General features: G+C 29.7%; 4 protein-coding genes across 5 annotated transcripts; 3 read left to right on the top strand and 1 right to left on the bottom strand.

Moving 5' to 3' along the window:
* Positions 1 to 12295: 12295 nt before the first annotated feature.
* LOC126679828 (uncharacterized) lies at positions 12296 to 15354 on the top strand. Its single transcript, XM_050374834.2, has 6 exons — positions 12296 to 12809; positions 12943 to 13075; positions 13249 to 13352; positions 13440 to 13581; positions 14172 to 14312; positions 14395 to 15354. The coding sequence occupies exons 1-6, from the start codon at positions 12769 to 12771 to the stop codon at positions 15232 to 15234; spliced, it is 1401 nt and encodes a 466-aa protein (XP_050230791.1). The 5' UTR covers positions 12296 to 12768; the 3' UTR covers positions 15235 to 15354.
* A 3153-nt stretch (positions 15355 to 18507) lies between these two features.
* LOC126681442 (uncharacterized) lies at positions 18508 to 19104 on the bottom strand. Its single transcript, XM_050376983.1, has one exon. The coding sequence runs from the start codon at positions 19102 to 19104 to the stop codon at positions 18508 to 18510; it is 597 nt and encodes a 198-aa protein (XP_050232940.1).
* Positions 19105 to 19766: 662 nt separating this feature from the next.
* Positions 19767 to 23520, top strand: LOC126679833 (uncharacterized). Of its 2 annotated transcripts, none has more exons than XM_050374838.2 (9): positions 19767 to 19980; positions 20125 to 20235; positions 20462 to 20535; positions 20611 to 20713; positions 20795 to 20869; positions 21443 to 21593; positions 22128 to 22266; positions 22727 to 22832; positions 22918 to 23520. In XM_050374838.2, exons 1-9 carry the CDS (start codon positions 19860 to 19862, stop codon positions 23073 to 23075), a joined length of 1038 nt encoding a protein of 345 aa, XP_050230795.1. In that variant the 5' UTR covers positions 19767 to 19859; the 3' UTR covers positions 23076 to 23520. The 2 variants fall into 2 exon arrangements, with proteins under 2 accessions (XP_050230795.1, XP_050230797.1); XM_050374840.2 differs by having other exon boundaries at positions 19769 to 19980; positions 20819 to 20869.
* A 777-nt stretch (positions 23521 to 24297) lies between these two features.
* On the top strand, positions 24298 to 25866 carry LOC126682559 (probable glutathione S-transferase). Its single transcript, XM_050378279.2, has 2 exons — positions 24298 to 24645; positions 25206 to 25866. The coding sequence occupies exons 1-2, from the start codon at positions 24328 to 24330 to the stop codon at positions 25545 to 25547; spliced, it is 660 nt and encodes a 219-aa protein (XP_050234236.1). The 5' UTR covers positions 24298 to 24327; the 3' UTR covers positions 25548 to 25866.
* The last annotated feature ends 1255 nt before the right edge of the window (positions 25867 to 27121 follow it).

The raw sequence follows: 27121 nt of genomic DNA, 5'->3' as shown, positions 1-27121 counted from the left end.
GATTACGGATTCAATACTCAGCGAAAAAACGAAAGAAAAGTGGCTAGGTTTAACTTGCTGCGTGATCTAGGTTTTTCATGAAGAAACCGACTTTAAATAACGAGCGGAAATAGACCGTAAATGAGTTCGAAGTGGGCTAGGCGAAGGGATCCAAAAGGCATACCTTGTTCTCGAACGAGAACAGCCTTTTGGGCTTGGTTCTCGTTCGAGAACCACCTGGTCTCGAACGAGACCAGGCCCTGAAACTGGATTCTCGTTCGAGAATCCAATTTCTCGAACGGGAATCCAACAATTTCTTTTTTTTTTATTTAAATAAAAAAAAATTAATTGGTTAAACCAATAAAATCAACCCCAATCCAACCAACTCGAACCAAACCGATAACTTCAATTTTTAATTCGGAACGATTGGAAAAATTGTCGGAAAAACACTGAAAATTTTCCGGGATATTACAAATACACCAAAAATATACTATAACGTAAATATATTATAAATCACTACAAATACATCATAAATCAATTTGTTCTTTACAAAATCGGTAGCAATACATATATAAACAAATCTATGAATAAGAGAAAGACAAAACAATTATACGAATTATAGAACAATTTTATAAACAATAAAATCATAGATCTACAATACTTCATTTACAAAATGTTTAAATCATCATAAAAAACCTAAAAATTACAAAAATTTAAAAACGATGTCGAGAAATTCATAGCGCAAACGGAAGAGACGAATGGATTAGCGGGAACGGAAGAGACGAACGGAAAAATGACTGGAAACAACGAGAAATCCATCAGAAGTAGACGAATGAAAGCGCGAACAGAAAAGCGAACGGAAAAACAACTGAAAGAGACAAATGGAAAATAAAACAAAAAAAAAAAGAAAAAAAGAGAGAATTTTGAGAAAGAAGAGAGAGAAAAAAGAGTGGTTATGTAAAAATTTAACCTAAAATGAAATAAGATTTTTCTATATATAGTAAATACTTTTATAAATAAATTAATAAAAAAGACAGCCACGTAAATTAAGAAAAGATGGCCAAAATTGTTGTATATAAGTTTCAAAATAAAATATTTTAAAAATAATCTCATTCATATCTTTCCAGTGTTTTGTTGAATCTACTCTAAAATTTATTTATTTATTAATATAAGATTCATTTATAAATAATCTTTTTTGTATTTGTACCTTAAAAAAATAAGTATTTAATTTATTTTAAATAAAATAAAATTAATCGGTACATTTGTAGTAATTTCTTTAATTTGTATAACATCGTCACAGTTTTAAATATTAATTCTTTTACCATTATTGTAAAAAATATCAAATTTTATAATTAATTTTTGTGAATTCCATTACAAATTTTGCCATAATTTAAATCAACAAAACAATGAATGTTAAAAAGTTAAATTCTAAATAAATTAAATGTTATATTTTTTTATAATATATAAAATTGACAAGTACATACTAAAAATAATCAAACAATTATTCCCGAATAAATTATTTTTAAAGATAATATTTTCCTAAATTAAATTTCTTGGAGAAGAATCAATTTTTTTTCCTTTCTTGGTGGACAAATGTTTTCTAATTCTATACATAAAATTGAAATCATAGCTTGATTGATGGATAACAAGAAAATAATTAAACACAGAAAATACAAACAAAAATAAAACAAGTGTTGATGTCTGCAATGTGTGTGATCGTGAGTTTTATAGCATTGATTGGCACAATGTTTCGCAGCAAAAACAACTAATAATAAGCCCAAGTCCTTAGATTTCTCCGTCAGCTCACTCTTTTTGTTATTTTGCATCACCTTTTTTTTATAGTAAGTTTAGCAGGTAACATCAGTAGTAGGTATAAACTGAATTCTAAATCCTCTAAAATTAATATGATCATACTAAATTTACTCTAATGCTTATTTTTGTGTGTGGTTTTTTGCAGTAGCTAATGCCATTGATGTTGAGTTCAGCAGCAAGGCTGGTAATAACGGTAGTATCGGAGCCGGCAGCTTCAGTGACGACGTTGTTGTATTACAGTGATCATCTCCCAAGAAACCGGAACTTAGAAAGATTGGTTCGTAGAGATTTGGTTCATGAAGACAATCATTTGTTTAATTTTCTCATCTATGTTATGAGATGTTTCTGGTAGATCATTATTAGTTTAATTGTTGATTTATTTCTCATTTTTAATGTTGAAGTGAAGTGAATGATCAATTTCTTTCTCGAAAATCAATCTTGTTTTCGAGAGTAAATGGACATAGTGTTTTTTTCCTTGCAATTGGTGACTTTTTTTAATGAAAGAATATTTATGTTTTTAACCTCTAATTCAATTTAACCAGACATTGAATCTTATAAATAAACACTTTCTGTAACGAAAAATAAACGGAATTAATCTGAACTGCTGATTTTTATGATTTTATAAATTTAAGCATCAAGTAGCACCGAGATAAAAATTTAAAAATATAAATATCATTTCATAAAAGTTTAACTGTGTATTTATATTTTCTAAAATTGAAAAATCATATATTATAAATACAACATCTTTTATTAAAAAAAAAAAGGCCAATGGTCTGATAAAATTTCCACCTTTTAATCCCTTTTTGTTTTCACCCTCATAAAATCACGATTTCAACAAAATTCACACCTTTCCGTTTTTAATTTCACCTTCAAATATTAAAATTCACACCTTTTGATTTCAATTGCACCCTTAAACATCAAATTGACTTCTTTTTCAATACTTCACATTTTAATATGTATTCAAAATAGTTCTTAATGTTATAAATTAAAACAAAAAACTCATCTTTCTTAAAATTTCAAAAAATCCGTAATGAATTTAAAATATTTATCTCAAAATTTTAAATTAATCGCATTCCAAAATTTTTGGTCTATAATTAATATTTTTTAATTAATCCTAATTATAGATATATAATTAATTTTAGATTTTATTAAAATAAATAAATAATCTAAACATTAATTATTTCCTTATACAAAAGGATTTGATTATTCCTACTCCGATTCGAATGAGAACACTGAAAGATTAATTATTTCCTTCAACTCTTTTAATCAAATTCAGGAAATTAACTCTTCAAGAAATTTATAATCTTTGTTGTTTCTGTCTCTAGATTTGATCGATTTCTTTGCATCAAAAGAAGATGAAATTTGAAGCCGGCAACAGGGTGGAAGTTTGCAGCAAATTTGGCACGTTGGTTCAGACAAACTCTCACACTCCGTCCATTTGATGTTGTATCCTTAATTTTCTCGTACAAACACAATGGTGTTAACTGTTACAGCTCTTATTGATTCTTCATTTGGATATTCTATTTCTTACACAAACTATTAACTGCAATGCATCTTTAGCTTTCTCTGTTTTGGAAAAAGCTGGAAATTTAGAGTCTTTTGGGATTCCTGTTATTAGTGTACCAGATACTGCAATATTAAATAAGGACAACAAGGATTTTGAAGCTTTTTATAAATTATTTAATGGTAGTTTTGATTCGGATTTACGGCGACAGAGTTAGGACGGCGAGATCGAATAAAGGCGTATGTAGATTTTTATAACATATTAGCCCCAATTTATTTGCACACTCACGTTGTAAAACCACCAAATATATCCAAATTACGATATGTCATTTTCAATTTCACCCTCAAATATTAAAATCCACACTTTTTATTTCAGTTACACCCTTAAGCATCAATTTTACATTTTTTCAATATTTTAAATTTTAATAAATATTATAAATGATCCCCATAGTTACAATTACAATAAAAAAACCATCTTCCTAAATTTTTAAAAATTAATAATAATTTTTAGTAAGTATAAATCAATTAAATATATTAATAAATAATTTTAAAAAAATTAAATAATTTCTTTTAAATATAAAATAATTTTCATTCTTTTAAAAAAAAATTAAAATTTATTCGTCTTCCTCGAAACGAATTCGTTCCGTCTTTATAATTAGGTCTCTTCCTCATATGAAAATCTCCGTCGTAAATGTTTGTGACGAATTAGTGATCGTCACTAATCAGCAGTCTTTTAATAGTGGTAAAGCCTTGCAGTTTAGTGGTTATCAAATATTTTGGTTTCTTCATTTTTCCTCTTAAAAAAATAGTGGTAAATAAAAAAGCGCCAAATATTGGAGATGGTGCGCGATTTAGAGCCTATAATCTCCCAACTCTTTATCCAAATATAAATCAGTTTTATTTGGTAGACAAATGTGTGCATGATAATTATGACAAGATTCTCATGTTCCAGCACTGTTTAATTTGCATGGCAAAAATCATGTTGAAAAGTTGTCAAACTTTTTCTACATTTATCAAAGTAGCTTTACTAATTTAGGAAGCAAGTTGTAGTTTACAAACTTGGCAAGCAAGTTGTGCTTTAATTTGGAGACATTGCACCATTTTCTTGCACCCCTCAACTTTGTCTATACATTCAAAAGGCAGGATTGGCTAATTTAATATACTATTTCCTTATAAGTGGGACCGTTTCTCTAATCATTAGTTATCCATTTTATCTTTTCCTTTGAGATTTTTTATTTTTATATAAAATATCTGATTTTTTAAAATAATTTTAGTATTTAAAATTAATAAATTTTTAATCAATATTCAATGTTTTTAATGTGTATTAAATGAGTGTTTTTAATCATTAAATATTTTTGAAAAATTAATTTTACATTTATTGATTTAATTTTTTATTTTCATTCCACATATATAAGTTTACAATTTATTTTTACTAATTTGACGCAAAAAGTTAAACACATGCAATATTTATTTCATCCTTTAGCACATTATTGACAGAAAAACGATTAAGAACACGTGTTCGTAAGGTGAAATCAGAATTTGTATTTAAGAGGGGCTAATTATATAAAATTTTCTTTATTTTTAATAATTTAATCTTTTTTTCTTTTAAGTTATTTATCGTTCTATTATTCTCTTATTTTTACTTTTGTTTATTTTGTATTTCTATTAAAGTGTCGCAAGTTAATTTCTAATTGAATGATCATGTTGAATAACATGATGAAGAAGGCACCATTAAAATAAAATAAAAAGCAGAAAACAAAAGCAAAAGGGCATGCATAGTATCTTAGCAATGAATATGTACAAAAGTGTGATTAAATATAATGATACACAGCTGTGTTAGAGCTAGCTAGCCATGTAGTTGCACCATTTCTGGCCTGCATTAACTTTTGCTTTTTCATTGAATAACCAACTTTATTCTATTGCTTGCAAGTGTCGCACTTATTTATCAAAAATGTTTAATGTAGTTAGAATCCACACTTTTATAAGTTGTTTTTTTTTAACGAAAGTTGGTAAAAAAAAGAAGGAAATTTTAATTCAAACTCGAGTTTCTATAGATCTGAAATAAATTTTTAGTATATATTAATGCTCGATGAATGAAGAATAAGGTTTTAAATCCATTACCTATAATTATAATGTTAAAATGGATTGGCGTATTTTATTTGTGTCATGTTTATCAATTTTATTAAAATTATAAGGGTCAAACCGACTACGGTTCATATATTAATAATGTTATTAATATATAAACACGACGTAGAAATTAAATGAATAATACGTGTTGCCATTTAATCTAGTGGAACAATTATAGAAAAATCATACAAAATCAACTTATGTAACCTATTTATTATAAATGGATTGCACGAAAGATCATTATCCACATAATACATTTAATTTTTTTATTCAAATGGATTGGAAATAGATAACACCAACACAATATTTGTATTTTAATAAATCAATTTTTTATCATATTGACACAATTTATGTAACATAATTCTTTAATTGGATATATGTACAGCAAGTTATTTAAATAAATTATACACATATATTTAATATAAATGATTAAATTAATTTTTAAAACATAAAAAAAATAAACATAACTAAATAATGTGTAAGGCCGGGTTGGCACCACACATTTTAAAACGTGCTAAAAACGAGTTGAACATATTCACATGTTCGCCACAAGACATATTTTAAATTGTGTTAGCTTGATCCATTTATAATATATGTGTTAAATTTTAATTCTAATCCTTTATCTTTTTGTAGGTAATTATGTTCACATGCTCAATAAGCACCAAATTAGACGGAGGTGAAGCCATATGTTGAAAATTATTATCAATTAAAAAGAGGTCCGTGTTCGAGCCTCATTCCCCCTCCATAATTGCAAAAAAAAACATATTGTTTGATAATGTACATGGAATAATATTATCAGTGTATTGCAAAGAATAAAATTATCACTTAACTGTTCTAGCTTTCTCTCTTCCCCATTCCATGATAATGTACATGGAATAATGCATAGGGTGATTTAATTTGGCCATTTCATTGCCAAAATACCCCACGTCTTTATGAATTTATCAAAATACTATTTATCTACATTCAAATGATAATGAATACATTGAAAATGATAGTAAACATGCATACATAATATGTTTAATAGAATACATTAGTATCTGCAAATAGACAACCTATTATTATTAAAGATAATCCCACATTACTTAGGAGAACAAATATAAATGAGTTTATAAGTGTGAAAATTCAACCACCTACTAACTAGTTCTAGTTATTAGATCATGGTTGAACCTAAACACTCTCATAAGCATGTGGGTGGAATATCACATTCTCACCAATTTATAATTAATTACTCCCGCCAATATTTCTAATATGGTATCAGAGCGGGTCTGGCCCGGGTTCTAATTTGCCGGTTGTCCGTTTGGATGTCCAGTCCCAGCGGCCCGGTTCGGTGTTGCCGCTGCGTATTAAATCAAAATTTCAGTGGGTCTGACCCGAATTCTTAATTTGCCGGTTGTCCGTCTGGATGTTCATTCCCAGCGGCCCGGTCCGGTGTTGCCGCTGCTTGTTAAATCAAAAAAATTTCAGTTTCAGGGGGAGTCAATTTCAAGTGAAAACCGGATGTTCAATTCCGGTTGCACTTGAGGAGTGTTAAAGATAATCCCACATTGCTTAGAAGAACAAATATAAATGAATTTATAAGTGTGAACGTTCAACCACCTACTAACTAGTTATAGTTATTAGGTCATGCTTGAACCTAAACGCTCTCATAAGCATGTGGGTGGATTATCACATTCTCACCAATTTATAATTAATTACTCCCGCCAATATTTCTAATAATTATCCTAACTAATCAACTTATCTTAAATCTAAGGCTTAATTGCGTAAAAAAATTATAAACTTTAGCGTGTTTTGCAAATTTAACATAAACTTTCAATTTTAATACACAAACTTTTGATTTTTGGCAATTTTAGCACCGATATGATTTTTTACGCCATTAAACCTAAATCTAATACATAAAATAAAATATATCAAAGTTTACATACAAAACGATTTTGAATTTTTTTGATCTGATTCAATTTGTAAATTATATCGTCTTAAATGTGTGTCTAATAAACCTTCCTTTGTTTCTTCCCCTATGCTGTGTTATCAATCCTTTAAAGTGAAAATCACTCAACATCAAGAAAATGAACTTTGTTAGTGCGTGACTCGCAAGAAACAAATTTCAAACCGTGTCAAATTAAACAAATGAAACAAACATATGTATACCCTTTCAATCATTATCTCATTAGAAAATTAATATATAATAAAAAAATTCCAAATGTATCCATCCATGCATATACTATTTAAGGAATATATATACAGTTTTTATTTGATATCATAACGTCAAATAATTCATATCAGAAAATTTTAAATTAGACTATTATATTAAGTTTATTTAGTAAAATATATTTTACATGTTCTTTTAGAAAAAAAGAATATATTTTACATGTTGATAATTACGTAATAAGAGTTATTATAATATGTGATCATATCCAATTAAAATGATATGCCACCGTTTTAGAGGCATATATAATTCTTTTCTCTTTAAAAAAGGATTAATCCATTTTGAAGGTCCCTAAACTTTACGTTTTTAGTCTATTTGGTTCCAGAACTTTTATTTGATCTTTTCTGGTTCTTGAACTTTACATTTTTAGTTTATCTGCTCCTTGAACTTCCATTTGGTCTTATCTGGTGCTTTAATTTTTATTTTTTTTTGTTTCCTAAGGTCCTCAAACAAATGAAAGTTCATGGATCAAATAAACTAAAAAAATTTAAAATTCAAGGACTAGATAATTAAATGAAAGTTTAAGAACCATAAATAAAACTAAATGTAAACATAAATACTAGAGAAACTAAGAATATAAAGTTAAAGAACCTTTAATGTGTTAATCCTTTAAAAATATAATATTTTTCTTTATTTTTTTTAAATTGCTTTTAGAAAGAAATTTTAGTTATATAAAATATATAAAAACGGAACGATAACAATTTTTTAAAATTAAGGAGAACGATTATTTCGACCTACATTTATAGAGATTATTTAAAAACTATCCTACTTTTTGAAAGTATCTACAAGAATTTGTCCCACGATTTCGCTAATTTAACTCGATACTTTATATCCTAAATTATTAACAAAAATAACCTTTTTTTTAATTGGGGCTTCATTCACGCAAACAGCCTATTGCCTCTCATTTCTCTCAAATCTCAAATCTTTACATTCCACTCAAATCTCTGTTTTTAGTCCGTGGAGTCTACAAGCACAAGATATCGACATCATCGCATCAGAGAATGAAAATAAATTTTTTACCGTCCTCGTCTTTGTTCAGATGGTGTTGTGTTCAAGAAAATTTTATCGTCATCTTCGTCGCCTTTCTTCCAATAGTGTTATTACGAGTCTGTTCCTTTTACTCTATCATTTTTTGTGATTGTTTAGATTTTTAGTAAGATTTGTAATTTACCTGTTACTTGTAATCTGATTTTTATAGACAGATTAGTTAAGATCTCATGTTCATATGTTTAATTGTTCTATTGTTCATATAAATTTATCATTAAAAAAATACTATTTTATATTCCAATTTGTTTTGATGTTATTGTTTTTTTACACAACAAATTGATTTATCGTTTTCATAGAAAAGATGTATCATAAATACACTAATTGCTGGTGTATTTACACTAAAAATCATAAAATATACTATGAAACACCATAAATATACTATAAAAAATATCATAAATACACCATAAACACACTATAAAAACACCACTAAAAAATAAATAAAAAATAATAAAAGACAGATGTTAAACGCAAAAAATAAATTAAAAATTAAAAAACTAAGAAAAATTATTTTGGTAAATTAAAAAAATATGACATATAAAAGTGTCAAAAAAATAAATACCGCGGTAGTTAAGTTTCAAAATAAGGTATTCAGATAAATTTCCTCAAATTTTTAGAGTAATACTATTCCTTCCGTTCTTTTTTAGTTGTCCATTTAGCCAAATAAATTTGTCTACATTTAGTTGTCCATTTAAAATTTCAAAATAACATTAATTATTATTTTCCAAATTTAACCCTCCCTAATAAATGACTCTATAACTCAATTTACAAAGCATTTATTATATAGTAGGGTTATATTAGTATTTACTCATATTATTTAAGATAAAAATTTCACTATTTTAATATATGCAATTTTGGCTAAATTGACAACTAAAAAAAACGCAGGGAGTAGTAATTAACTCTAAATATTTACATGAAAATGAAATGTAACTGTTTTAGAGGAGTATAATTTTCAGGTAAAAAGTCAGGCAAGCCCGTTAAGCAAGGCCAGCATTTAACGGGCGGCTGCATATTATTGTCATTGTCATCTCTAGATTTTAGGAATTTAATTATTTAAGTGTTAGATGTTTTTCATTTACGATTCAATTTCTTTGCCAATCTTTTAGGATTTTGTGTCGTTGTCTAATTTTAAAATCTAACAAACTTTAATATCTAAAAATAAAAGGAAAAATTATATCAGCAGTTTTCTTTTTTTGATGTTTGAATTTTATTAATTTTATAATTTGTTTCCCACGTATTTTTATAAGATTAATTATAATTTGTTTCCCACGTATTTTTATAAGATTATGATCATAAAACATTCTACCTTTTGTATTTTGTTCGATTTAAACACATCCTACCAAGTTTTTTTTATCAAACATGATAGTCGACTTTAAAAATCTTAATTGTTAATTGTTGGTTACGGAGCCGAGATTTGAACTTACAGTCTCTCAATATATTTGGAGGTGTGTTAAGCATGCAAACTAGGCCCTTATTAGCCATTCTACCAAGTATGGCACTGCACATCCTAACCTTTTATTTTTAAGCGGGAAAATGATCAATTATACTTTTAAGGTTTGTCTCTATAATCAAGTAAACTCTTAACGTTCGAAAAAGTTCAAATATTACCTCTAACGTCTTAAAAAATGAACAGTTAAACCTCAATTTAACGCATAAATGGGACATTGGGGGTCTAGTTGTCAAAATTGAAGGGCCAGGTTGTTTGGTTTTTTAAGACAAGAGGCATATTTGAACCTTTCTGGACATTGAAGACTTACTTGATCCCAGAATTAAACCTTAAAGGCATAAATGACTTTATTTTTAAGCATAAAAAGCACAGTTTTTTATTTTATAATATTTAAAGTCTAAATTCTTAAGCAATGTCGTTTTGGTAATTTAAAACGGTCAAACGACAATACTTTTATGAAGAATAACGCATAAAACGACACCGGCTACAGAATGAAAAATTTGAATAAGTTGGCATGCGAGGTGATTTGTTTGATCGATTGTGCTTAAATCGAAAAAAATGTGAAATTTTTATATATTTTATGACAATAATATATTTTCATATCCGTTTTTCAATTTTTAAACAATATTTTTAGCCGTTTTTGGTTATCGGTGTATCAAAAAATAAAAATAGCTCTATTTTTATTTTAAATTCATATGCTACATTAGAAACAAAATAACGACTGCGTACGCAATGATATCTTTATATATAAAATTAAAATATCAAATCTTATATGTAAATTTAACAGTTATTTTTGGCATTGTTACTTGTTAGTGATCCTGCAAATAAAAAATGACCAAAAATGCTTGTTTGATACGAGTTAAAAAAATTGATGTGTTAATATAAAATAATAAACATACTAAACAAAAAAATTTAAAAAAGTTTGGACATCATTAATATAATTTTCATTTATATTATTTTAGACATATTTTTGTTAAATTTTAAAATTTTGAATAATTATCTCCAGCAATGCAAATTATCACATTTTCTAATTATCGTTAACAATAGTAAACTAAACTACATTCTGTTTGCTAATGATCTTGTCAACTTCAGTAAGCTAAATAAAAAAAAAGAATTCCTTAATTAGTTCAAAGTAAACGAAACTGCAATTTACATAAGATGTCTAGTGCCACTAAAAGTAGAGAAAAAAGGGGTTATGCAATTTTAGTTGTCCACAAATTCTTATTACTAAATGCTTAAAAAGTGGAGTGTTTATTGTTACAATAATTACAAAGAAAATGATGAAAATAATAATAACCCCAAAAATTATGATCACAAAATAAAACTCCAAATCATTTAACACAAAAAAGGATATGAAACAATTAGCACCAAATCAATCACGACACGTGAGATTCAAATCAATCCACGGTTTGGTTTCAAATCAGTTATAGATCTATAATTTTTATTTTTTTCCGGTTTGGTTTGCTTTGGCTCAAACTGTAAACTATTCGACCCAATTCTAATTTTTAAGGCCTAATTACTTAAAAACCACCCACCTTGTAATTTTTTTTTCATTTATACCATGACCTAGGAAAATTTTCGATTGTACCCTATTTTCGATTTTTATGTTTCGTTTGTACCCCAAAAGTAAATTTTTTTGATAATTTAATTAATTTAAAGATGAAAATATTAAAAACAAGATATACAAATGATTAACATTAACGTTTAATTAGAATATAGGTTAAAAATGGACTAATTTAAACTCTTTTTTAAAAGAAAATAGGTCAATTCAACTCATTAGGGTAAAGATGAAACATAAAAATAAAAAATAAGGTACAATTGAAAATTTTATTAGGTCATGGTATAAATAAAAAAAATTATAAGGTATGTGGTTTTTAAGTAATTAGGCTAATTTTTAATAAATCTGAAATTAAAACCGTCTATTCGATTCCGATTCATACAGACAAATCAAACAAAAATAATTTAGTTTCAATTTTTTAATCGAATAATAAATTATAGAGTCGTATGTATATAAAATTTGAAGAAGAGAAAGTTGATTCGAATTAGTATAATTTTACGAGGTCAGATACTCGGTCCAATTTAGAATCAGTTCGGTTCGATTCGGTTCATAGATCAATCAGTGTCCATGACAAAGCAATAAAGCCACAAAACGGCGCTGAAGCATTTAGTAGTAGAGAGAGGGAACGAATCTGACGTGGCAACTCTCTCTCTCTCTCTAAAATTACAAAAGCTAGTTCTCTTTGTTTCTCTCTCTAAAAGCCGAGAGCTGTTTTAATTGCTTGCTTTTTGAGCTTCCCATCTGGAGATTCTTCCATTCATTGACCATTCATCTCTCTCTATTATTTGTCATATATAAATAAAACCCATTGCCTCTCTGTGTTTCTTGCTCTGTAAACCATCTCTAATTCAGAGCCCGAATTTTGAGTTTTTTTTTATCAATCATTTCTTTAAATTTCCGTTTCTTGGCCGGAGCTTAAAATCTTTTGATTTCTTTCTTGGCTTCTTGGATTTGATAATGCAGATTCTTGGTGTTTCTTGATTCCTCCCATTTTCTTGTTTTTTTTTTCTTTCTAAATATTTAAAGAAACCCAAAGAATCTAATTCAAACTTCAAACCAAGAACCCAAATTTTTTTCTTCTTCAAGAGATCAAACATGTTAGACGGATTGTTGAAATCTAAATTCCATACAAGATGGTATTTTTAAATTTCATTTTTCTTAATTTTTTTCGTTGTTCATGGGGCTCTGTTTTTATTTATATTTCTGTTTTGATATTCTTGTTTGATGTTAACGATCATTTTTTCTATTTTTTTTAATTTATGGATTCAGCAAGTCGCTGATAAAGATGACGAAGACACGACTGGACGTGTTAAAGAAGAAGAAATGCTCTGTTATTAAGTTCTTGAGGAATGATATGGCTGATCTTCTCAGAAATGGTCTTGATTATAATGCCTTTTGCAGGGTTAGTTTCTTTTTTTTTAAATGTTCAATGATTTTCCTGAAATTTCCAAAATCTTTAAAATTTTAAATATTTTTATGCAATTTGTGTCTGTTTCTTCATTGGAATTTTCCTAATTGCCGTCTCATTGGTTTATAATTAAATTTTTGTTTGTTTTCATTTGGATTATAATGCAGGCTGAAGGACTTCTGGTGGAGCAGAAAATGATAGCTTGTTACAATTTCATTGAACAATTTAGTTCATGTATCTCAACCAATGTTACATCCATGGCTAAACAGAGGTAATAACTGTTTAAAATTTAATAGCATAATTTGTACTTGCATTTAAATCAACAATTATTCAAATTTTTTGTTGAATTTTGATGCAGGGAATGCCCTGAGGAATGCAGAGAAGCTGTCCAATCCTTAATATATGCTGCAGCAAGAATTGCTGAATTAACCGAGCTACGCGATCTTCGAAGTCTGTTCACGGATCGATATGGGTGCCTCGAAGCTTTTATCAATAAAGAGGTATGATACTTTTCTTGTGATTGGTAATTTAGTTTCGATAGCCCGGAACGGAAACGCTGTTTCCGAAAATTCCGAAACGAAAAGTAGTCCAAATTATATTTGAATAGAAATAGATTATAAATATAGAGTTTAAGAAGTAATTATAGAGAACGTAAATGCCAACACGTAGGACTTAAGAAGTTTCCGTGCAACATCAATTATGTGTCAAATTGTCAATTTGTTGAAAAAAAACCATTTTTTACAATAATGAGTGATAGATATAGAGTTTTGGAGTTTTAAAAGTACTTGAAATGAAATGTCATAACTTCGGATTCAAAGTATGTTAGAAAACGGAAATGCCAACGTACGACTTAAGAAGTTTTCGTGCAGCACAGGTTATGACATAATAAATAGCTCACAATTGTCAAATTGTCAGTTTGTTGGAAAAAATCCATGTTTTACAATAATGAGTCATAAATATGGAGTTTCGGAGTTTCAAAAGTGTTTCCTTAAATGAAAACGAATTATGTCAGAACATAGGATCCGAGAAATGTATGTGTAACATAGATTCTGACACAGAATTTTGCTGATATGTGTAAAATGTTGTACAGTTTGTTGAGACATTGAAGCCAACAGCGACCACAAAGGAGATGAAACTTCAATTGCTGCATGATATAGCATCAGATTTCAATATAGAATGGAATTCCAAATCATTGGAGCAAAAACTCTTTATACCACCTTCTGCTCATCAAGTAAATCAACGCTTTCTTGATTATTTTTTCTGAACTGAGAAATTCTCTTGAGCCTATAATCATAACTTGTATTTCTTGACAGGACCAGCATAAGCATGAGAGTTTAAGAGATGCTGATGATTCTCCACCGAAAACGAATAAAAGGGGACTTGCATCTCATAAAAGCAAGACTAACATTGATGAGAAATACAATCTGGCAAGCAGTGAAGATGATAGCTTACAAGCTGCAGGTTCCAGTTCAGTAGGAAGTGTTTCGGAGGATGAAATTGATAGCCGAAAGCCGTTTAACTACAGAATCATCCCTCCCCCTTATGTTAGACCACAAGTTTCAAAACAAGAAAGCAAGATTGAACCTCCTAATTCTGAACCAAATGACAATTTTGTCTCAGAAGAAACTACTCATCAGGATAATTTAGGTGATAAAACTAAGCTGAAACCCAAATCAGTCCGACGAAAACCAATGCAGTCAGCTCAGGAAAATATCAGTAGTGTTGATCATAGGCCATTGAAGCCACCGCCAGGCCGCGAAAAGTTTCTTAAAAATATGGGATCAGGTGTTGGGTGGTTCAGCAAGAATAATGCAAGTGCACTGAACGATTTAGAAAATGGTGATGATAAAATTGACGAGGAGGAAAAGATGCTCGATGGACTGTTGATGCATTACTGCAAGGACAAAGCGAAACCAATTAATGATGATGAGAATGTCGATTCAGGCTTGGTACGAAATGCAAAATCCGACTCTGAATTACGTGTTCTTCAAGGCAGAGAAGCGGAACGAGCAACTGCTAACAAGGCAAGAACAACGACAAGGCATAGTCGGGCAGTTTCATTGCAGCCGGAGACAGGGAACGGACATGTACACCCTAAAATGCCCGACTGTGATGATATAGCAGCTCGTATTGCAGCTTTTAGAGCAAGATAAAACAAATATTAGGAGTTTGTTATAGTTATTTGAGTGTTTTAGTTTTATAAATGTGTTGATTTCTATATGGTAACAAATGCTATACGTGTGTTAATAGCTATTAATTACACTAACTTTCAATTCTTGAATTCTCCTTTTGCTAGAATTACAATGCAGATTTTGTGTTAAATGTCTGTTAAAATTGTGTGTAACGTTTGAGCAGTGTGTAGCATGAGAAATTCAACAGTTTTGTAAGAAAAGGAAGAGTATGGTATTGTGAACTATATATATCCCTAACTTGGGATATTAATGTTCAACCTCAACTATAGAATTTACCTAAAATTGATCAAGAACTATTGTGTTTCAGTTATTCAAATCGACTTATAGACGTATATAATTTTTGATATGATTATCACTAGCAATGTATATAAAAAAAAATTATAACCGTTGCGCCACATCATTTTTACATCAAGCCAATGAGCATTTGCGATAGGGAATCTTTTAATTATTACTTATTTTTTTTTATCATTCAATTTTCCACATAGCTAACGCACAATTGGTTTGTTGCACGAATGACATGGCGCAACGGTTGTGTGCAATAATTTTTCTTCATAAATAACTAATAACAATCAATTATTACATTCTTACAAATTCTTTATTTTAACTTAATTTGTATTTTTAAAATACTAGTTTTTTTGGCCACGTGCTACGCACGTTAATGATATTTATATGACCCGTTATTCAAAATTATAATTGTATATATTTTGTAATAATATATTATTATTTAAATTTTATTGGACTTGTGTTTTTTTATTTGTTTTTGTTTAATTATTTTATAAAATTTTAATTTCTTTTATTGAAAATGTTAAAAAGTTAGAATTAAGCAATAGATTTCATTTTTGTTATTAAAAAATGATAATATGATTGAAGCAAATTTATATTATTTTTCATAGTAAATAACTAATAAAAAAAATATCAAAACTTTAACACAAATATTATAATATGATTATTTAATGTTAATGAAACTCATCATATTTTTTTTATATATAGTGATATATATGTGTAATTTTTTTTAGGATTAAGAATTTAACACATAATGATAGTTGTTGCACAATTCCTTTTAATGTGTTTTCTTTATGGATTATGAATGTCATCTTTCTATTTGTTAAACATAAATATTCTTATATGTTACAATTAGAAATATCAACTTGGATAAAATATGTAGAGGGTATTTTTGTCCATGAATGGAACTGTTCCCCCATGAATACATTTTTATATTTGTTATAGATCAGAAGTAAGGGGGCGGTTAATGGACAATATATGGTCCCAAAACGCTAACTAAAATTATTAAGGGATGAAATATTTTATCGTCCCTCAAATTTTAAAATATCTAGTCATTGTAGATGACTAAAAATCAAATACAACAAATGGTCAATCAAATAAATTAATCTTAACTTTTTTTAGTCATCAGATCCCTAAATTTGTACTTGCGTAATTTAGTCAATAATTAGATTTTCAAATTTGTATTTGGGGTCAAATAAGTCACGCGTTTAAGACATATAAATTTGGGTTATTTGATTTAAATTTAAAAAGTTTGGGATTTAATTGATTAAAAAGTTAAAAGTGACTTATTTGACCCAAAAAATACAAATTTGAAAATCTAATTGACTAAAAAATTAAAATTATTTATCCGATCTGAAATACAAGTTCGAATGCCGGATTAACCTTTTGTTCAATATAATTCTATATTTCAAGACATATAGTTTTTTTGGTATACCATGAAAATGTATTCAATGGGCCCAATTATTGGAAGTATCTTTAAACATTTCACATTCAGACTAATCCCCTCGAACTAGATTGGTCCCTTACTGAAGGCAAAACTCTAGTCCCAAGTTTTGAACGGCTGCATACACTACTAAAATGTTTGCTTTTAGCGACGGATTTTTCCGTCGCTAAAAGCATGAAATCCGTCGGGAAAACATTTCCCGACGGATTTCCCGACGGATTCAATCCGTCGGCAAAATCCTCGTCGCTAAATTTTTGGCGACGGACCAAAAAATTTGGCGACGGATTTTTCAGAAATTGCCGACGGATTTTAGCGACGGATTTAAATCCGTCGCTAATTACCGACGGATTTTAGCGACGGATTTAAATCCGTCACTAATTACCAAAAAATAAAAAAAAATTAAATCGTAAAATAAATTATTATTATTTAATCGGTCACACACCCGTCACACTCCGTCAACCTCCGTCCCCCACCCGTCCCCCGTCGCCCTCGGTTACCCATCCGTTGCCTCCATCACCCACTCGCAATTTTTACAAACTTCCCAGTAGGTCACCCATCCTTCCCACTGCTCCCACTCATTGCTCTTTAACTTTGAAGTTCTCCCGCGCGTATCTCCACCTGAACCAGCTCAGCTTCTTGTTATATATATATGTATTTTTATATTTAAATGTAACTAAAAATGACAAATACTTCCTCCCACATTTTAATATAATTATTTTTTATAATTAATAGTTATTTTAAATAATTATTAATGAATAAATAAATAACAATATTTTTAATATATATATTTATGTTATATTTAAATAATATTATATATAATTAAAAAAATAATAATTATTTTTTCTTTAATAATTATTTTTCTAAATAATTTTTTGATAAAAAATTTATTTAATTTAATAATTTTTTTACGATTTTTTTTATTTTTTGGTAATTAGTGACGGGAGTGTTCCCGCCAACTTTACATCAAAATAATTGGCGGGAGTGTTCCCGCCAACTTTAGCGACGGAAAATCCGTCGCTAAAGTTGGCGGGAACACTCCCACCAATTTAAGTGACAATTTAGCGACGGATTTCAAATCCGTCGCTAAATCCGTCGGTAAAAAAAAATTAGCGACGGATTTTGAATCCGTCGCTAAAATCCGTCGGTAAAACACAGTTTTTTAGTAGTGATATATGAGTACGGTTTGAATCCGCGACCTCTCTTAAATCAAAAGAGTGTTTTATCAACTCATCTACGTCTTGGTGTTAAACATATATAGTCTTTTTTGTTTGATAGAAACATGACAATTAGTATAACTTGAATAATGTGGACACCAAGAGGTGCCCTTTTCCATTTATAATCATATATAATTAAATACGTATTAAGTATTAAGACATGTTTAACTTTGAAACCAACAAATGATTCTGTAACATACAAAAGCGAAGCAAGAGATCAGATGAAAGTTATGTCTGCAGGCAATGCATGCAGAGCCAGTATGGATTCAGATGTTATACTATGTTACCCTAAAACTAAAACACATCCGGGTGAAAACGACCTGGAATTGCGCTGCTTTGCTGAGCCTGCTTCAGGTGCATTGTCAATGCATAGTTGTTCACCTCCAAAGCTGTGGATTTATCCTGGTACTGAGACACCAATTGCTTCGCATGCACCAATTCCCGGCTCGTGTTCTTCTGCTGCTCATGCTGGATAACTACCGCTCGCTTCAGAATTACATTTTCCTGAAGCACTGTCTGTAGTTGTTTCTTCAACATCATATTTTCCTGCCGAAAGCTTTTCGCCGCCTCGCGCGCGCATATAGACTTCTCAAGTACTTCCAGCGCCCTTGCAGCGCGTCCTCTAGCATCGTCCATGTTGGCGGAACTCGCCATCTCCGTAACGAACAGCTCTACCCACTCGGCCCCATCCATTGGGAGCTGTGTTGTTGAAGCTGATGATGCAAGATCAGTTAAGTTAGTTAGGGTTTCAAGTTCAACCATAATATTAGGATCCAAGTTGTTGTTGTTGTAGGTAGAAGATCCCAACCGAAGCTCAGTTAAACTTCTGATTGCTGCATCCAAATCATCACCATATTGTTCCAGCGCTCTCTCAATGCTTTGATTGTCCATATCGGAGAAGAAGAACAACGACGGAATCTTTTAGCGGCGGTGGCTGTAGAATCCTTAACCTAACAATACCAGAAGTAGGAAAAAATGATATAGTCGTTGTTTTTACGTTTTTTGTTAGCTTATAAAGCCTGTTTAAGCCATCTACTATCAGGAAAAGGATATGAAGCCGTGATCCGTGTAGAATTTGGATTGATAAATAGGTCAACGCAACTTTTAAATAATTAAATTTTCAAATTTGTATTTTTGGATTAAATTTATATTTGAAAATCAAATAAATCCGTATTTGAGTTTTACAATCTAGAGTTATTCGACCTAAATTAATAGAGTTTGTAACCTAATAACTGATAAAATTAAAAAATGACTTATTTAATCCGAAAATATAAATTTCAAATTGAATTGATAAAAAAAAACTAAAATATATTTATTTAATTCCGAGATATAAATTTAAAAGCTGTATTAATTTTTTATTCAATTTGGATTATATGTGAAGCATAAAAAAGTTCAACCTTTAGTATTTTCTATTACTAGCTTATTTGTAATTTTAACTATTTTTTTATCAATACAAAATTAGAAATAAGCTATTTTTTAATCCCAAACAAACAGGTCTTATATTTTAAAACAAAACGCAGCCGTTTGATGGATTATGTACGCACATACGCAGTGTCTTGAACCTCAACTCCTGGGTATTAATATTATCGTCTTCTTCAACAAAACAGCTGAATTATAAGAGAAGATAGTCCAAAATATTGAGGTCAATGGAGAGTACATTTTTGAATGATAGTGAGAGTGGTGAGGTGATGAGTGAAATTCATGTGGGTTGCCCACCAAACTCATCTGGACCCTACATTTCCAGGTTTACAATCTCCATTCCACCAGGTAAAATTCAACCTCTTTTGTATTGTTCAAAACGATTTAATTATTTTGAGAACTGTTTTCTAAGTGGGTTGTTGAAAAGAAAGGTTTTTGCATTAAATCTTCAGTTTTTGTATGTTTTTTTCATAATTTTTTTGGCTTGTTTAGATGTTGATCATGGAAGAAATAAGGATTTGTTTAAAGATGAAGAAGTATGTAGGCATGAGAAAATGATTCATGTGGATGAAGATGGTGATCTTGTTCTTACTAGACGCACCAGTAAGTAATCAAGTGTTTGAAAGTTTCCAAAACGGGACAGGTTGATTGAATGAAGTGTCCGTGCTACCTTTTTTTAGCAGTAATCATACTTATTATTGTACCTGCTTTCCAGATTGTAATTAAAATTTGTATGCAATTACAAGAATGGTGTTATCTTATAATCTCAAGTTTGCATTTTTTTTTAATATAATTGACTCTAGGAAGGACTTTTGTTTTGATTGCGCAGAGTTTTTAAGTCGTAGTTTTAATGTAACAATCCAGCATAATATCACATCATCAATTCCGAGTGTGGGGTTACAGGTGATAGTTGGTTTCTCATGTTGGTTTTGGTATTTATGTGCCTGATGATGATATATGGCATATTTCTTGTGTCAGGTTTGGAAGGCAGAGCTGGTATTATCTGATTTTGTGTTGCATAAGATGTTTACTTCATCGGAATTTGATGGGATTAGTTTATTGGAACTCGGTGCTGGAACTGGTATGTATCTCTAGTCTTCATGCTGGTTATGTAATGGTAGAAGCTCTCAGATTAAGTATGTAAGTATTTTTTGTATGACAGGATTTATCTTACTGTATTTATCAGGGCTGGTTGGCATGCTGATTGCACATGTTGCTAAAACAGTGTTCTTAACAGGTATGACATTTGCAAACTTACATGTTTAACCTTCTTTTTCCTGGTTCTTATTATTTTTGTTGTTGAATCATCCGAGGACATCATTCAATTTGGAGTTCAGTTCTTCGTCGCTTACATTTTGTAATATAAACTGTTTGAATTTTCAGACATGAATTAATGCTTAAATTTTGAAACATCAAATGATTCAGGTTATTACTCTGGAATTGAGTGGTTGTGTTTGCTGATATTTATTTTGAATTGAACGTTATGTGTTTCCTTCAGTATGTATTCTTAGTTTGAATAATTTTTTGATTTGTTCCTTCGTAAAAATCTGGTAAAGTTGGAATCCATGACAAACGTTCCTTAAGTTATGAACTTGATATCCCAACGTATCATGCTGACTAACAATAAAAGCATGTCAGTGACAACAATCTCTTTTCTCTATCACATTTTACCAGGTGTCTGTACCTACGTGTTTTTCCGAGAAGTATCTGATAACCTATTTGACCTTATTAAAGTTATTGAATGACGTAGGTGGGGTTAAAAATACTTACCTTTGTTTGACTCAAACAGGCCTTTTGTAAATATTGACAGATCGTGGTGATGAAATCCTTGACAACTGTGCAAGGAATGTTCAGCTTAATTCTGAAGTGTTAAACTATCAAAGTGCAATTTATGTGCGTGAACTTGATTGGATGAATTCCTGGCCACCTATATCATGCCTCAATTCTGCAGACACTAGTAGGTAAATTTTTGATTGATAATATTACAAACAAGCACTTTACTATCTCTATTTCTTTTGACAGATTCTCTTTTGAATATATTCAGATATGTTATGTTTGAGAAACATATCTTGTTTTTGTTGTTGATCAATGAGCTGAGTTGTTTTTTGCTACTGCTAAGTGAAGAAGAAGAGTGAGTTAAGACATTATATTGGTCTTGGAAGAAAAGAGAAATTGCTACTTATGTGAGTGTTATAGGCTTTTGTTAAGAATTAGTCCCTTTCATATAAAATATTTACAATATAGTTCAGCCTTTATATGAAGAGTCTAAAGGAGAATCAATTCTTAACGGGAGGTTCAGGGCAAAGGGAGATAATAAAAACTGAGAAACTCTGTTAGAGAAGGTTGAGAGAGAGTAGCAGAAGTGTCTTAAGTTAAGGAAATAAGCAAGGGTTTCCCTTACTTTATTTTGGTTTACAATATTCTGCTCCATTCTGTAGTCTCTCTCTTTTCAAAGTAAACTAATGATAATTAACATTTTAATAGTAAAATGCTAGGTATTCTTGGACACCTGCTGAAGTTGAAGAAGCTGAGGAAGTTTCTCTGCTTGTAGCTGCTGACGTGATATACAGTGATGATCTGACTAATGCTCTTTTCAGCATTCTCGAGAGATTTATGTCATCGGGCTCGGAAAAGGTATGCTTTCACAATATATAACGGCATGCAGTAAGTAATGGCATTTACAAGAATAGGATGAATGCTTTTCTTCTTATAACATACAAAATATTGAAGGTTTTAAATCTGAAATGCATCCATTATCCATAATCAACTGAGGTTTTCTTTAAAAGATTATTGGGTGCTTGTATTCAGGCATGAGGATCCGTGTTCTTTTCCCTCATTTAATGATCCATATTCTTTGTCCTTAGTTTTGTCGTATCTTAAATGATTCATTTTGTCTAAGCTAATTACTTATGGCTCAAAAGGAGCAGTCCTTGCAGCCAAAAGACATTGAGAAATGTTTGTCAAATCCTGACATTTTATGTTCCTTTACTGTAATTTTTTTCCTGGGTGAATTATGCTTTGTAAGAACCACGAAGGCATTGAAGTGCTTCATATAGTAAGAGAGTGAATTTTTTTTCCTGTTTCTACATTTTAGATTTTGTACTTGGCATTGGAAAAGCGCTACAACTTCAGTATCGATGACCTTGATGTTGTTGCAAATGGTTATTCACACTTCTTAAGTTATCTTAAGGAGGATAAAGGTAAGTTTGTGCATATTCTCTTTTAAATTCCCATGACCTATCCTATGTTAACCATCTACCTTATAATACCGCAATGAATATGCAGACCTTGAATATGGATCCTCTCCTTGTTTTCTGGGCAAGCAAATCGATATTTCACCAATTCCACAATACGTAAGCGAATATGAAAGAGGAAATGATGTTGAACTTTGGCAGATCAAGTTTAGCAGAAGAAAACCAGAATCGGAAGATTCTTGTGAATAAGAATCTGACGACTTTTTTCGTGGAAATAAGTTTTGCTGGTATGCTAATGCTAGAATCACCATTGCAGTCGTGAAGGTTGTGAACCGGTTCAGTCATCAACATCAATGTCAAGAGTATAGAACTGGTTAAATCATAAGTTTTGCTGGTAGATTATGATCTTATTGTTGGTTCTTTCAGATGTAGCACTGGCCTGCACGAACACCCGTCTCAGCTACTAAGAATTCCGTCCTTATGTAAGGATTAATATTACAATAAAAATTCTGAGAGTATTGTTTAATTTCTTAGATGAGAAGTTGAGAAACTTTGCTCGTCAAACATATTTTGGTGATGAAAGCTTTGGTTGCGTATATTTGTAAATTGTTCCTTTCTATAGTTTCTTTTATGCCTTTTGAGGAATCTGTAAACCTGAGCATGATTATAGATTTTAAAATTTAATTTCATGTTAGCTTGACTGAAAACTTCACAAATTAATCATAGAAATTGCTGTTTTTCTTGTAGATATAGTCTAGTCTAGTGGTACAGATGTAGTATTATTTAAATTAATGAGTTTCGGGTGTAAATTTATCCACTTCTGCATTAACAAAAGATGGTTAATTGCGAAAAAAGATGCACTACCGATAGCTTTTCTTCACTCTTTTGATCATATCTTTTTTAGTTTTGGCTAAACAGGGTCCAAATTCTTATAATTTAGCACCAATATAAAATTTGATACAAAACTCATTGTTTTTTTAATTGCAGAAGTTTGAACTTTTATATATTCTGTAAATTAGTCATAAATTGTTTTTAATAAAATGACACGTACTTAGATTTTAAATATTTTTCAATCGCATAATACCAATTGATCGATAAAATTATTGAAATTAGTCATACAAATGCATTATACTAATATTTCTAAATATGTATGATAAGCACATAAATATATAAAAACAAATTACATAAAATGATGTATTTATATTTCAAAATACGTAATATAAATGTGATCCTGCAGAAAACTCATCAGAAAATGATACGTAATATAAATGTGATGCTGCAGAAAACTCATCAGAAAAACAATGGCATAGATGTAGGCACCATTTAAGAAAGACATAGCATTTTGATTTATTCAAATTATCAAATTATGTGGCACCAAAGTTCCTACAGAACATAAAAATAGGAAACATATTTAGACTTAAACATTAATCCCATGAAAAATTTGCATATAAATAAACCTCATTAAACACAAAACAAAAAATTAAAAATTAATCAATCAAATATGGGAGACGAGTTAGTTCTGGTAAATTACCATCCAAGTCCATTTGCAGCAAGAGTGAGAATAGCATTGGCAGAGAAAGGATTGAAATATGAAGCTAAAGATGAAGATTTATTGAGCAGCAAGACCGATCTTCTTCTTAAAATGAACCCAATTCACAAGCTACTCCCTGTGTTGATCCATAATGGCAAACCAATTTGTGAGTCTTTAATTATTGTTGAATACATTGATGAGCAATGGAACACTAAATCTCCATTGCTGCCTTCGCATCCTTACGAAAGGTCTCATGCCAGGTTCTGGACCGACCACTTCGATACTAAGGTCAGCACTCTAGTTTAAATTAAAAGTGTTTGTGTTATAAATTGATTAATTTATTAATGACACGCCTTAAAATATATTGTATCGCGTTTATACCCGTTTTTTTATGCTGTGTCTATGTCTGTTGACCAATCAAATACGTTATCAACCAGCATCATTATTAATAATTTTCATGGAAAATTTATTTAATTTAACATAATACCGAATTAAATAACCAAGTTATATAAATTTTGTCTGCATGGTTAATATTTGATTAATTTCATAATGGTGCAATTTATATTCAATTAATCAAATGTATTGTATTTATATGATCTATATTTGTTTTAAAAATTGAAAGGATTAAATAGGTCATATATGTCCAAAATAGACTTGGTAGATTAAAAAATTTACAGTACATGTTTACACACATAATTCGTTTAATTCTATATCGTGTTCCTGTCAATAAAATTAAGGATCATGTTCGTATTAGTCATACCGTGTTATTTAAATATATCGACACGATATGAACACGATCCGGTTTTTTAATCTCTGACTTATACTACTATACAATTATGAAATTTCAGGTTTTCCCAATAGCAGCAAAGCTGTGGACAACCAAAGGTGAAGAGAAAGAAGCAGCAAAGAAGGAGTTCATTGAAGCCCTAAAAGTAATGGAGAAAGAGCTTGGAGACAAACCCTATTTTGGAGGTGAAAGCTTTGGATACATAGATTTGGGAATCATTCCTTTTTCCACATTCTTCCACACTTTTGAATCACTTGGAAATTTTAGTGTGGCAAAGGAATGCCCTAAGCTTGTGGAGTGGGCTAAGAAATGCATGCACAAGGAGACTGTCTCCAACAGTTTATGTGACCCACACAAAGTTTATGAGATCATTTTGGAGTTCAAGAAGAAGCTGGGAACCTAAGATTAAAAGCAAAGATAATTTCTATATCTTTTTGGATCTTAGCATTGAATTCTTGTTTTGAAATGAAAATAATCTGTGCTTGATGCTTACTATAGGCACTTATCTATTTCTATGGAACTGAATAATTCCTTTGGAGTAATTTTGTAGTTGTTCCAATGATATATTTCATTGTTTTGATCCGGTTCAAGAGAGAAATTAAATGATAAGCCTATTTAATTATTCTAGGCTTAATAGTAAATTAAATTCAAACCTTTACTGATTGTTGTAATTTTACTCAATTCTTTTGTAATAATAGTCAAATTTCAAGATTTAGTTGCAATTTTAGTCTTTTTCTCGATCAATTTAATTTTTTTACTTTTTCACATAAATGCAAGATCTATTAGTTTCATTTGATTTTTCCGGTCATTTTTAACTTCAAATTTCTGGTTTTGCTTCAATCGTCGAAAAAATTAGAGAATTTAAAATTATATTTTAACATTTTTAATTATTAATTAAATTTTAACGTTATTTTTTATCTTTTAAATATTAAAATTAAATTTTAAAATTTTGAAAAATGGGATTTTCTCATTATGGAGTTAGTTTATAAATGGCCTAATTACTCAAAAATCTCCCACCTTTAAATTATTTTCAATTGCAATGTGACGTAGGAAAAATCCAATTTTATCCCAGTCTGCCTTGTGTTTCAATTTTATCCTAAAATATTAAATTGACCTCTTTTTACTTTAAAAAAAGTCAAAAATATCTTTTATTTTTGGCTTATATTCTAATTAGATGTTGATGTTATTAATAGTGCAAAAAAGCATTTTTTTTTCTCACAAAAGTCAACAGTAATAATAATTTTTTTATTTAATTTATATTAATAATCAATAACTTTATAAAATTAAAAACTGTAAAAGAATATCTCTCTACATAAAACGAAGTCGATTTACAAAAAAAAAAGTTAAAAACGCTTCGCCAGCAAAAAAAACGAATTTGTTCTTTGAAAAAGAACATTCCAAATAATTAATTAAGAGATATCACGACTAAAGAAATTTGAGCCTATATGTTCTCAAAATGTTTAAGAAGTTAAAAATGACCGATACTTATGTGCAGGGGCGAAATCAAAAATTAACTTAAAGAGAGACAAAAAATTTATATATGTGAAATTTAAATTTCATTAGATATAATTATAAGAATAAGGTGGTCAATATATTGATAAAAAATAACTAAATATATAATTTGTATAGTTTATATGACGATTAAGTATAGTTGATGATGAAATATTTTGAAATTTAATTATACTATATATAAAGAGATGTCATCTGACATCGTAAAATGTATAAAATAAAAGTATTTTTTTCTGCGAAATTTGAGAATAGGTGCATGCATGGTGGGGAGGAAGCATGAAGGCATGGTTCGTAAAGCCACTTTAGACAAGCATACCTGAAAAGAGTGGCTCAATACGCACCCGCAAAAGCCATATTCTCTCTTCTGAAGAAGACGGTAGAGCTGGCTACTTTATGCCAACCAAGCATCTTCATCATCTTGGATCCTCTTGGGTTCGCATCCAAACTACAATTCCATCATAAATATAG

This window comes from Mercurialis annua, linkage group LG5 (genome assembly GCF_937616625.2).
Source record: "Mercurialis annua linkage group LG5, ddMerAnnu1.2, whole genome shotgun sequence".
Lineage (NCBI taxonomy): Eukaryota > Viridiplantae > Streptophyta > Magnoliopsida > Malpighiales > Euphorbiaceae > Mercurialis > Mercurialis annua.
This window is presented reverse-complemented; position numbering and strand designations above follow the sequence as displayed.